Source organism: Lagenorhynchus albirostris, chromosome 1 (genome assembly GCF_949774975.1).
Source record: "Lagenorhynchus albirostris chromosome 1, mLagAlb1.1, whole genome shotgun sequence".
NCBI classification, from domain to species: domain Eukaryota; kingdom Metazoa; phylum Chordata; class Mammalia; order Artiodactyla; family Delphinidae; genus Lagenorhynchus; species Lagenorhynchus albirostris.
In genome coordinates this window covers 165,265,442-165,278,624 of record NC_083095.1, presented here as the reverse complement: position 1 = coordinate 165,278,624, position 13,183 = coordinate 165,265,442, and the positions used below count along the sequence as shown (strand labels likewise).

The 13,183-nt window shown below is 50.1% G+C and overlaps 1 protein-coding gene and 1 pseudogene across 1 annotated transcript; both read right to left on the bottom strand.

Moving 5' to 3' along the window:
• Nucleotides 1-1,926: 1,926 nt before the first annotated feature.
• On the bottom strand, nucleotides 1,927-5,096 carry LOC132528735 (myeloid-associated differentiation marker-like; annotated as a pseudogene).
• A 3,321-nt stretch (nucleotides 5,097-8,417) lies between these two features.
• Nucleotides 8,418-12,963, bottom strand: LOC132503996 (myeloid-associated differentiation marker-like). The gene is made up of 2 exons (XM_060120953.1): nucleotides 11,970-12,963; nucleotides 8,418-9,927 (listed from the first exon to the last, which is right to left on the bottom strand). Exons 1-2 carry the CDS (start codon nucleotides 12,723-12,725, stop codon nucleotides 9,781-9,783), a joined length of 903 nt encoding a protein of 300 aa, XP_059976936.1. The 5' UTR covers nucleotides 12,726-12,963; the 3' UTR covers nucleotides 8,418-9,780.
• Nucleotides 12,964-13,183: the final 220 nt, after the last annotated feature.

The window sequence follows — 13,183 nt, the reverse complement described above, 5'->3', positions numbered from 1 at the left end:
CCAGAGAAGCACAAAGCAGCAGAGAAAGCAACTGTCACACAGAAACACACCTCTGTGTGCTCCACCCAGTCAAGCCATGAGATTCCTTTCACTATGGTAGAAGCAGTCCCCACCCTCCAAAGCCACCCCTCTGAAAAAACAAAAAAATGAAAAGAAACTTCCCCTTTAGGAATAGGGCTATTCACAAATTTTTGCCCTCCTGACCAGAAAAAGAAAAGAAAAACAAAAAAAAACCCCAACCTAACATCACCTTAAAGGCTGGCAGTGGCCATTTTGTTCTCCCTGCAGAGGCAGGACATGCTGTTTGTTTTTTTTAATATAAATTTATTTATCTATTTGTTTTTATTTTTGGCTGTGTTGGGTCTTCGTTGCTGTGCATGGGCTTTCACTAGCTGTGGCGAGCGGGGACTTCTCTCCGTTGTGGTGCGCGGGCTTCTCATTGCAGTGGCTTCTCTTGTTGCGGAGCACAGGCTCTAGGCTCACGGGCTTCAGTAGTTGTGGCATGTGGGCTCAGTAGTTGTGGCACATGGGCTTAGTTGCTCCATGGCATGTGGGACCTTCCCAGACCAGGGCTCGAACCCATGTTCCCTGCATTGGCAGGAGGATTCTTTTTCTTTTTTTTTTTTTAAAGGGAATGCTATTTATTTATTTATTTATTTATTTAGGCTATGTTGGGTCTTCGTTTCCGTGCGAGGGCTTTCCCTAGTTGCGGCGAGCGGGGGCTACTATTAATTGCGGTGCGCGGGCCTCTCACTGTCGCTGCCTCTCTTGTTGCGCAGCACAGGCTCCAGACGCTCAGGCTCAGTAGTTGTGGCTCACAGGCCCAGTTGCTCCACGGTATGTGGGATCCTCCCAGACCAGGGCTCAAACCCGTGTTCCCTGTATTGGCGGCAGATTCTCAACCACTGCGCCACCAGGGAAGCCCCGGACATGCTGTTTTGAACACTGAGGCAGGAGAGCAGGGTTTTGAACACTGGCCCTCACAAATACTTCAGACAGTTGTCTTCAAGACCCTGCAGTTCTTCACCAGCTCCTTTTTTGATTCCTCTGAGAGTAGCTGGAATGAAAGGCATCCACCCTTTGCTTCCTCTAAATGGCCTCTAGGCAGTGGGTTTTAGTAAGCCTGCAAAACTTCTGGAGCCAATCTCAGGTGGCGCTGAGCACGAGGGGGGGCCAAGTGGTCCAAGTCTCTGCTTTAAGTCTCCCACCCACTGATAATTATTGACCTCTAGGTTTTTTTTTTTTAACTTAAAGGGGAGGTGCACTGTACACCCCCCTCCACTGGAAGAACGGAGGCCCAGTGCCTAGCTACCCACCCCACACCCCAAACCCGCACACACACACCCCAACGAAGGCACAGCCAGGGGCACAGGCATGCTTTGGCTGTGAGGCCCCTCCGGAGGCCCAGGGTGTGAACAGCTGCACAGAGGGCTGTGTGATGTGGAGTCAGCACCTTAGGAGGTGGGACGGGGGCGGTGGGCAGAGGAGGAAAAAGCTCAGGGTCCCAATGGATCAGAAGAAGGAAAAGGGGAAGAGGCGGTCAGGACACAGGAGACGAGAAAACAAAGATGACCAAAAATGGGCCCCAAAGTAGAAAATGTAGAAAAGATGAGAGCAGCAAGAGAAAGAGGCAAAACAGGATCTGGGCAACCACACAAAACAGGAAGGAGACAGAGCAGAAGGAGGGAAGGAAACAGAAAAGAGAGCGAGATGGTTGGGGAAGGATGTGAGCAGGGAGAGAGGGGAGCCAGGAAGAGGACATCAGAAGACGTCAGGGCTTGGTGTAGAAACCTCCATTGACAAGAGGGAATCGGGAAGCCCTGCGCAGAGCCTCAGAACCTGATAAAAAAAAAACCGGCGGGCCAAATCCACCAGGTCAACCACATAAATCAGCAGGTTGATGGCTGTCAAGATGGCCATAGGCGGTCATGGTTCCCAGACGCACACACAGGAGGTGAGTCTATCATGGCAACTCACATCACTGGATCACTGGGGCTGCCTGCTGAACTTCTCGACGAACTGGTAGAGCAGCCAGAGGACCATAGCGGAGGTGTAGAGGAGGACGGAGAGCAGGGTGAACCCCAAATGGAAAATGGGGGAGGGGATAGGAAGCCTGTAGTTCCAGTTGCACCAGTTCAGCAAGATGGCTGTGGCTGCCAGGAGGAAGCAGATGGGGTACACGGCCACGCATCACACCAGGGCTGCTGCTGATACAGGTAGGGGCTGTTGATGAAAGCGAAGGTGACACAGGCCATGAAGATCTCCAGCCTGTTGAGCAGGCCTGGCAAGGTGAGCGTATAGCAGGAGAACTCGCCAGTCAGGGCACAGGTCCAGGCCACAGAAACCATCCAAGAGAATGCAGTGGCAGCAATGGTGTGGTCCTGAAAGGGGCTGTGAGGCAAGAACTGGATGTAGGTGATGGCGAAGACGATGGAGGCCGAGAGGCATAAGAGGGTGGCATGGCAGGCACAGGTGACGAGAAGGCTGTCCCAGAAGAGGTGGAGGCAGGTCTGGAGCCCACGTAACCAAACTATGAAGATGTTAAGGTCACAACGAAGCAGAAGCACCAAACATGGACCAGTTACCCATGGCCCCCCTCCAGGTGCCCACACTGACCACCAGGGAGACGGCCACACAGGTGGAGAGCAGCTGCAGCAGGCTGAGGAAGTAGCCCGTGATGGTCAAAGAGCTGAGGACAACCGTGTGGAGGTCATGATGGTCGTGCAGGTCTATGTTCTCGACACGGCAGTGGCCTTTGCTGAGGACCCCCCAGTGAAAAATCCAGCTCTGGAGTCAGACTCCTGGAAAAGGCTCGGGGGCCTGTGACGGCTGAGGCTCAGGGTCAGTGGAGTTTGAACCAATGGCCCAGACACTTGGGTAACAGCACAGCTACTCCAGAATGACTCTCCCCACCCACCACCCTTGGCCTTCTCAGGAGATTTGTCTTATCCCAAAGCTCACAGCCATGTTTGGTCTGGCCTCAAACCATGAACATTTGTTTAATCCCTTTGAGCTGTGTGCCGTTATCTACGCAGACAGGATGCTTAGGATGGTCCTTATCTACAATCCCAACCCTTCAAGTCTCTGAAAATGGAACAAGAATTTTTAAAAAATTCATTTGGTAACAAAATTTGACCTGCACAGATGTGAGATAATTTATGTTTTTTATTTATTTCACTTAGTGTGAACGCTCAAAAGGTCGGTGGCAGAAACACTAATGTGTTTGATTATAAGGTGCTTTCAGACTCCGGTGGGGTGTTATGTCCTATAGAGTAGATACACCATGTTGCATGATTGAAGCTGAAAATTCTGAATTCTGAATCATATCTGACCTGAAGTGTTTCAGAAAAAGGATCATGGATTGTACTGCTAACTGCGTTTTACAGATGAGAAAACTAAGGCTCAAGGACTTCAGTACTTCCCTAAGATTGCATGGCTAGAAAGTGGGAGCCCCAGATAAAACTGCTATAGCTGTGAGTTTGAACCCTTTGCTCTACAGCCCAGCATTTCAGCAGGGCATGTGGGTGGGAGCCCAGGACCAAAACTCAGGCTCTGGGACCCAGGACACACCTTCAGGGCCATGGCCTCCTTCCACAGCAACCTGAAGAGACATGTGTCCCGGCCTTTCCTCCCTGCAGCCGTCACTAGAAGGAGCTGCCATCTGAGGCGACCCAGCCCCACCCGGTGACCCAGCAGCTGAACAGAGATAAGCCATGGTGTAAGAGCAAGGCAGCGGGGACAAGATGATATGGGAAGCAGGAACTGTTTGAATCCCACACCCCACACCCCAATTTTGTCTTAACATGTGACTCTTCTCCATTTGGGAAAAAAGACACCAACCCAGCATTACTCCAAGGTGGAGCATCCTGGGAGAACCACAGAATAAATTAACATATGTTTGGCTTTTAAACTCTAGAGCTGCCATCCAGGTGCGAGTCTGGAAGGATCTAGCAATAGTCCTACCTGAGTGAGGATTTTTCTGGCCTGGGAGAGTGGTTAGCAGCTTCCAAGCTGGGAAGAAGGGAGTGGAAATGGATAAGGATGTTGCGTCTGGATGCTGATGTGGAGGCTTTCAGGGCATCCCAGGGAGGGAGGGGGTGGAGGATGAACAGATTATAAGCCCCCTCTTAAGGGCAGGAGCTGAAAGAGGAGGCACCTGCTGGCCCGCTGGCAGGTGACAGCCCTGAGGATGCACTTGGGACTGGGGCGGGGGCGGCAGAGTGGAGATGAGCTGGGGAGGTTTCCGGGGTCTGGGTGGCCCCGAGGCAACCCAGTAGGTGTGTTCTGACCCAGAAGGGATGCAGGCATGGAGCCAACCTTCCCCATGGAGGAGGGGCCTGGAGTGGAACTGAAAGAGGGAGGACGGGGGCCTAAAGGGGTTTCAGGGTTGGGACAGGGGACACGTGGCGAGCGTGGCAAGGACCATGGAGACCAGGGAATCACCCAGGTCACCTGCCCAAGACAGTCCCGCCAGCAGGGCTGCAGTCCTGCCTCACACAGGGCCTCCTGCAAGGGTCCCAGGGTGTGGGGGACTGAGAGCTCCTCCCCGGCCCGCTCCCTCCTCAGGGATAGCTGCCCTGTTTCAAAGGGACTATTGGTGGAGAGGTGCCCCCAGGGCTTAAGGGTCAGCAGCCTGAGCCCGCAGCCAGCTTCCTGCCATCAGGGGCCTTGTCACCTTTGCTGATAATAAACCCTGGGAAAAGCTGAGGCTGGAAAGAGAAACACAGAGCAAACCCCGAGAACCTACCTGGACTCACAAGGCTCCTTCAGCCCCAGTTGCCAGTGGAGCCCTGGAGCCTGCTGGCCTTCCAGTTGGCACTGCCAGGGGTGGGGGGAGGGGCACTGGCTCTGAGGGCAGCTGAGGGTGTCATGCTGTCTGTCCCCGAATTTGTCCCCAACTTACCTCCACAAAGTGAGGGCTTAGGGCTAAATGACAACTTTGGATCAATTTAATGCCACAGAAGCAGAACTTGGAGGAGAGGCATGGGGGTTCCAGCTATGTGACCCTGGGTAAGGCATGTGCCCTCTCTGTGCCGCAATACCTCCACCTGTAAAGCAACAGGTTTGCCTGAGTTTCCCACCAGCAGCTCCACCATTCTGATCTGTGAGCGTGGAAATGGTGCCTCCGTCAGAGCACATCCTAGATGTGGCTGAGCCCTGCCTGCCCAGCAGCCAGGCATGTTGACGTGATCTTGTGGCACTGGGCTATGTTCCCTAGGGGGTGGTGGGTTGGTGGCTGGAGCTGAGCAGCTGCTACCCCCTTTACTTTATATTGCTTTTCATTCTTCATGTCTGTTTAGTATTTTCTGTATTTACTTATTCTCATGTATAATTGCCATAAAGCAGGAATATGATCACATCACATGTGCCCAGTTTCCTCCCTTCGGCGTGGCCAGCCTTCCTCCCTGCTAATAGGAGTGTCCACCCCTCCGTCCAGGGAGCATCCATGTCCTCAACCTCATATACAGCCTTTAACACATTTCACATGCTCTGAAATCATATTTAGACATGTGTGTACATTTATGCACACACGTTTGCAGGGGTATCTGTAAATTTTTTTCCCGTTTTATAAACAGGAGACCGTGTCATGCACAGTGCATCTTGCTTTTCTACTATCCCCCGGCAGATGCAGGTGGTCCTCTCCAGTGGGCCTTAGTCGTCTCCATCCCCTTTACTTACCTCCTCCCCCGCTGGCTCCTGTGGGCCTTTAGACCGACCACCCTTCTCTAGATTAGTGGATCCTACGCTGTGAGTCTCACACACTGGGGCACCACAGTTTTAGGACAAGGGGTCCTTGGATCCATGTGACCACCATGCTCTGGAACCAGAAGTGGGCAAGCTTTTCTGGAAATTTATAAAAATATGACAAAGGCTCTATTTTCCATTTTTTTAATTCATCTTTGTTTCCTAGGGCTACTGCAACAAGTTACCACGAGATTGGTGGTTTAAAACAACAGAAATGTATTCTCTCACAGTCCTGGAGGCCAGAAGTGTGAAATCAAGGGGTCAGGAGGGCCATGCTGCTTCTGATACTCCAGGGGAGGGTCATTCCTTTGCTCTTTTAGCTTCTGGAGGCCCCTTAGCTTGTGGCCGCTTAACTGCATCTCTGTCTCCACCTTCACGTGCTCATCTTCTCTCAACTCTGTGTGTGCAAATCTCTCTGTCCTTTCTCTTTTAAAGACTCTAGTCACTGGATTGTGGGCCCACCCTCCATCCAGGATGATTTCCGTCTCAAGATTCTTAAATAATCATTTCTACAAAGACCCTATTTCTAAATAAGGCCACATTCTGAAGTTCTGAGTAGACATGAATTTTAGGAGGACATTCTTCAACCCATTAGGGTTCTCTTTCATATCCTCCTGTCTTCTCTTCATGGTGTCTTTTTCTAATGTGCTTAATTGTATTAAGTGTATTTGTTTGTTTTCTCTTTCAGATTGGTGTCTGTTCACTGGAGCTCTTGTGACTCACAGTGGATTGCTCCCTCGTGTACTTTGTCATCAAACTCAGAGCCCCCTTTTACAGGACCCCTTTTTCCTGGGAGGATCCTGCTGCCTGGGTTAGGAGCTTCACCCAGAATAACTGCACTTGCTTCTGCTCAGGACCCTCCAGGCCAGTCGTCTGTTGGGCACTGATTTAGTTAATTCCCCAGGTTAGAGTTGTTGGACCTCAGAGATCATGCACATTTGGGCCCACTTCACAAGAACTGAAGCCCTGAGATTTTGATTTCTTCTGTGGAGACTTAAAAAAAAAAAAAATCCAAACCTCCAGTGGAGGCGGATATCAGCCTTGACATTTCCTCTTGCTGAAGGACATAGTTTTCCTTGTCTACTCTTGCTCTGAGGCTGCAGGCCACACGGTCCTGGCTTTTCCAAAGTGTCTCAGCTCCAACTCCTTACCTTGTGCCACCCCACAGCCTCATTCCTGACCCAAGTGGGCATATAGACCGGCCTCCAGTTGGCCACGCTCAATTCTCCCTTCTCCCTCCCTCTCCCACACACAAGCCGCAGTCACATCAACTTCACCACTGAAGATTCATGAGATCCTTGAGCAAATCATAAAACCCAAAACTCTTCCTCTCTTCTTTGCCTTGTTAACCTTTATTTGTCTTTTAAGACTTGACCCTTAATCACCTCCTCCAGGAAGCCTAACTGGATTCCACCAACTCCATCTCCCATTGCTCCCAGACTGACACTTCTGTGAAGGAGCCTGGTGTGGGCAGGTCACCACAAGCTCCTAGGTCTTATCTGAGCACAACAAGTGAGGCAGGGAGTAAGGGAGGTATTGCAGGTACAGCAGACAGGGTCCAAAGTGGATGGGCCTGAACACCTGAAAAATAAGTTGGATTTTAGCTGTAAGTGATGATGCCTCACTGACATTCTGTAAGGAGGGGCTGATCAATCACATTCCCACCTTGGAACTGTCACTCTGGCCGTTAGGAGGAAAACAGAATGGAGGCTGGCCAAGAAGCTGGGTGGCCAGTTTCCGGGCTAATTCCACGGTCGAGGTGTGTAATGATGGGCCTTGAGCAAAGACACTTTCAGAGGTGGAAAATGGGGGCAGACTTATGAAATATTCAGGGAACAAGCATTCACCTGGTCTTGATGATGGGGAGGGGCCAAGAGTGCCAGACATTTGATGCCCCCCAGGGCAACTGTAGCCTCACATCTCCCTCCTGCTCCCTTAACCTTCTCAGACCCCATGCCAGGTGCTCCCAGCACCCCCGCCCCTCCCTCTGGGCACCCAGGTACTGAGTGCTTTGGGAAGGGAGTCTAGGAAAGGGGTACACCAGCCAGAGGATCAGGGAGGCAGCCTGGGTTCCTGCCTCTGCATCTCCTTGAGGAGCCTCCCAATAAACATGCTCATCCTTCCCACCTGCACCTGGATGCTTGGCTTGTGTGTTTTAAGATGGTTTGAATTTTTTCAAAAAATTAAAATTCTCGGTCAGTCTAGCCAATCCTAGTGAAGGACCACACGGTGAAACATGACAAGGGTCTTTCACAGGCTCTACTGCACGGAGCTGGCCAGGCAGCCAGAGGCGGCTCCTCATGAATCAGTCTCTGTTAGAACGTCAGCGACTCAAAGCCTCGCTCTGCCCCTTGGAGTCTGACTGAAGAGTGACAGAAGCGTTTATGATGAAATGTGGAAAGAGAGTCTGAGCCATCTTGGACGAAAAGACCTCCATGATTGATTTTTTTTTTTTTTTAAGTAATAGAAACATGTATTTCTTTGTAACTTATCTCAACATAAAAACTTATTTTTATATTATTATAATTGTACTACATGTGATTTGTCTTTTAAATATTCTACTCACTTTCCCATGTTACTGTGTAGCACTTTTAACTACATTTTATTTTTTAAGAAGCAATTTTATTGAGATATAATTGACATGTAAACATATGTAAATATTTAATGTATACAACTCTATGAGTTGGGGGATAAATATATACTCATGAAACCATCACCACTATCAAGGCCATAAACATATTCATCGCCTCCAAAGTTTCCTCCCACCCCCTTTATTGTAATAATTATCATTTTGTGTGCATGTGATAAGAACTCCCCCTTCCCCCAATGATTACTGATTTCAGTTGTTCATTTGTCCAAAATGTACTGTGTCCACACCATGCCCAGGACTGACTTGGCCCAGAGACACAGAGGTGACAGCAGAGACTAGACATCTGTCTGCGTGGAACAGCTGGTGGAGGCGTTAGATGACAAACCCATAAACTTGTTAAATACTGTTACAAGAAAACTTCAGGTAGTGACCAGCACGATGAAGAGAACAAACAGGGTCTTAGGACGTAGCATGATGGGCAGATGTACTTTTGGAAGATCCTTCTACACAGGTGACGTTTCAGCAGAGATCTGAAGACTGATAAAGAGGTGGCCATGTCCCAGGCAAAGGAACAGCTTGTGCAAAGGCGTTGAGGAGGGATCAAGATGCCATCGTGAGATTACGTGTAAGAGAGTTGTGGGATCTGGAGAGTCAATTATGCAAGGAGCAATGAGCATTGGAGACTGAATGTCACAGGAAACATGTGAGCCACCATGTGTGACTCCACAGCCCATCAACACAGGCAGCCAGGACCGTGGAAGGTCTGGAGATGGGGGCACAGTTGAGGTGTGCATGAGAGAACTGTGGAGGCTCTATTCATCTCTGTCCTAAAAAACTATTTACCATGTGTTTACTGTGTGTTGGGCACTGCAGATCCCACAGCAAAGCCCAGTTCCTGCCCTGAAGGAGCACCTGACTTAATGCAGAGACATTCAGTCTAGAGCACGTAAGGACAGGAAACACAAGGACACTTGAGAACTTTTCAGAGAACTCTCCAGCTGAACAGGGATTGAAATTCTCTGTGCAAGTCCAGAGAGCAGGGCAAGTGGGCTTTGCACCCCTTAAGGAATGAAAGCTGCCCCAGAGGAGATGGACCACTGCGGGAGGTGATTTTGTGAGAACCTTTCAAGCCAAGCTGTTGAACCAGTCTGGGGGCAGTGGGGGGCGGGGGGAGATGTGACGGATGGTTCCCAAAGGGTATCCCATGGACCACTAGTCCCTGATGTTCCACGAAAAGAAAGAGTTCCCTGATCACATAAGTTGGGGAATCACTTACTGCTATATACCTCTTTTGGTAATTTTGTAATGCATACTAATCTATACAAGGTCCTAAGAAGTCCTGCAATAAAGAAATCTGTTTAACTTTTTATCCCAGCTTTAAGTGAATTTGGCCAAATAAACTTTTCTTGTCTCGTCTTAAAATAAGAATTTTATTTCATTCCTTCTTAAGATTTGCCTGCTTCTTGCTTCATCCCAGTACAGGAGTGAGTGGCAGCAGTGCAGGTCCTTCCCCTGCCTCTTCCCCACAGCTCTACTTGCCTGGCTTCTCTGGCCCTGGTGACACTAGGATGCTGGACTCTGAGCCTTTGTGGCTGAAAACAGGAGAGGAAGAAGGCTTGGGGTGACTTCCCTGCCAACAGTTATATAAAGGGCTGCTGGTCTTAACGCATGCATGCCCACTGACACACGCACACAACTACACACTCAGTATGCACAAAGCACACCCCTTTAAAGAGAGGCATCGAGGAGCTGGCAAGGCCCCTTTAAAAGCTAGGCTGCTTCTGATTTCTAGTCAAACTTGGGGCAGTTAGGATCTGTGGATTTTGTTGGTTTCATTTTTGTTTTCTTTTTTTCTTTTATCTTTGTATTGAGGTTTTAAAACAAGAACGTTATGGATGTGGCAGAAAGAACAAGATTTCTCTCTATGATTGACAGCAGGGACTGACGGGGACCAGAAGCTCCAGGTAATTAAAAGAAAAAGAAAAAAATATATATATATATATTTATATATTTCTACATTTATATAGGTCACTTTATGCATGAGTCCCAGGGAAGCAGGAAGCAGCAACAAAAAGCCACTGACATACAGAAACACGTGTGTGCACCACATACTCAAGCACTGCAGTTCCTTTGACTGCAGCAGCGGAAATCCCCACCCATTCAACCCACCTTCCCCTCCAAAATAGAAAAGAAACTCTGCCTTTAAGAACGGGGCCGTCTAGTGGGAAGCTGCTGCATAGCACAGGGAGATCAGCTTGATACTTTGCGATGACCTAGAGGGGTGGGATAGGGAGGGTGGGAGGGAGGCGCAAGAGGGAGGAGATATGGGGAATATATGTATACATATAGCTGTTTCACTTTGTTTGTTGTACAGCAGAAACTAACACAACATTGTAAAGCCATTAGACTCCAATAAAGATATTTTTTTTAAAAAAAGAAAAAAAATCCAAAGACAAACAATTAAACTCAATCTTATCTTTGTTAGAAAAAAAAAAAAGAACAGGGCCATCCAGTAATTTTTGACCTCCTGACCACTCACACAAAAAGAAAAATTCCAGTCTAACATCAGCTTTAAGGCTGGCAGTGGCCATTGTCTTCTCCCCGCAGAGGCAGGACATGCTGTTTTGAACTCTGAGGCAGGAGGGCCACATCGCTGCCCCTCACAAATACTTCAGACAGTTGTCTTCAAGACCGTGCAGTTTTTTGCCAGCTCCTATTTTGATCCCCAAGAGAGTAGTTCAGATGGAAGTCATTCAGTCCTTGCGTCTTTTAAGATGACCTCTAGGAGGTGGGTTTTAGTAAGCCGGGAAAAATTCTGGAGCTAGTGTCAGGCAGGGCCGAGCACCAGCTGGGGCCTAGGGACCCAGGGTCTCTGCTTTAAGCCTCCTGACCACCGGAAATTATTGCCCTCCAGAGATTTTTTTTTTTTAAATAAAGGGAAGGTGCACTGTACACCCCCCTCCACTGGGAGGAAGTGAGGCCCAATCCCTACCTACTCACCGGCACACCCCAAACCCATATACACACACCAACAAAGGCGCCACCAGGGGCACAGGCATACTTTGGCTGTGAGGCCCCTCCGGAGGCCCAGGGTGTGAACAGCTGCACAGAGGGCTGTGTGATGTGGAGTCAGCACCTTAGGAGGTGGGACAGGGGTGGTGGGCAGAGGAGGAAGAAGCTCAGGGTCCCGGTGGATCAGAAGAAGGAAAAGGGGAAGAGGCGGTCAGGACACAGGAGATGAGAAAAGAAAAATGACCAGAATAGGGCCAAAAAGGAGAAAATGTAGAAAATAAGAGAGTGAAAAGAGAAAGAGGCAAAACAGAATGTGGGCAACCACACAAAACAGGAAGGAGACAGAGCAGAAGGAGGGAAGGGAGCAGAAAAGAGAGCGAGATGGTTGGGGAAGGATGTGAGCAGGGAGAGAGGGGAGCCAGGAAGAGCACATCAGAGGACGTCAGGGCTTGGAAACGAACTTCAGGTGAGAAGAGGAATCAGGAGCCCCAGCCCCTGGCTGGGCAAAGCCTCAGCCACTGACAAAATCCAGGTGGACCGAGAACACCAGGTCAGTCACATAAATCAGCAGGTTGATGGCTGTCAGACTGGCCACAGCCAGTCGTTGGTTCCAGGTACACACCAAGGAGGTGAGTCTATCGCTGCAGCTCACATCGCTGGACCGCTGGGGCTGGCCGCCGAACTTCTGGTTGAACTGGTAGAGCGGCCAGAGGACCAGAGCGGTGGCATAGAGGAGGACGGAGAGCAGAGTGAGCACAACCTGGAAAATGGGGAAGGGGATGGGCAGCCTGTTGTCACACTTGCCCAGGTTCAGCAGAAGGGCCACAGATGACAGGAGAAAGCAGATGGAGTACACGGCCACACACCACACCAGGGCCGGCTGGTGCAGGTACAGGTAGGGGCTGCTGATGAAGACAAAGATGACACAGGCCACAGTGGTCTCCAGCCCCTTGAGCAGGCCTGGCACGGTGGCCATATAGCCTGTGATCATGTTGGGCTGGGCCCTAGTGCAGGCCACTTCCATGGCATAAGCCACAAAAGCAAGGCAGGAGAATGCAGTGGAGGTGATAGTGCGGTCCCGGTAGCGGCTATCGGGCAAGAACTGAATGTAGGTGGTGGGGTAGATGATGGAGGCCGAGAGGCAGAGGAGGGCAGAGTAGCAGTTGCAGGTGATGAGAAAGTTGTCCCAGGAGAAGGGGAAGTGATCCTCGAGCTCACATAACTCGACTATGAGGTTGATGAGGGTCACGACGAAGCAGAAGCACCAGATAAACATGGACCAGTTACCTATGGTCCCCTTCCAGGTGCCCACGCTGGCTCCCAGGGAGAAGGCCACGCAGGTGGAGAGCAGCTGCAGCCGTCGGAGGCAGCAACCCATAATGGTTGAGGAGCCCAGGCCTGTGGACGATTATGTGGTGGTCGTTCTGGTCCTACTGGTCACTGCCACCAACATGGCAGTGGTCTTCACCGAGGACCCACCAGAGGAAGATTCGGCTCTGGAGGAGGATTGATCAGACGCCTGGAAAGTCTCAGGGGTCTGTGATGGCTGAGGCTCAAGATCTCTGGAGCTCGAACCAATTGTCCACACACTTGGGTAATGGCACTGCTGCTCCAGAATGATTCTCCCCACCCATCACCCTTGGCCTTCTCAGGAGACTTGTCTTATCCCAAGGTTCACAGCTGTGTTTGGTCTGGTATCAAACCATGAACATTTTTTTACCTCTTTGTGCCGCATGCCATTATCTACAGAGACACAGGGTAGCCTGACCCTTATCTGTAACTACAACCCTTCAAGGCTCTGAAAACTGAACAAAAATTTTTTTAAAAATTGTTTGG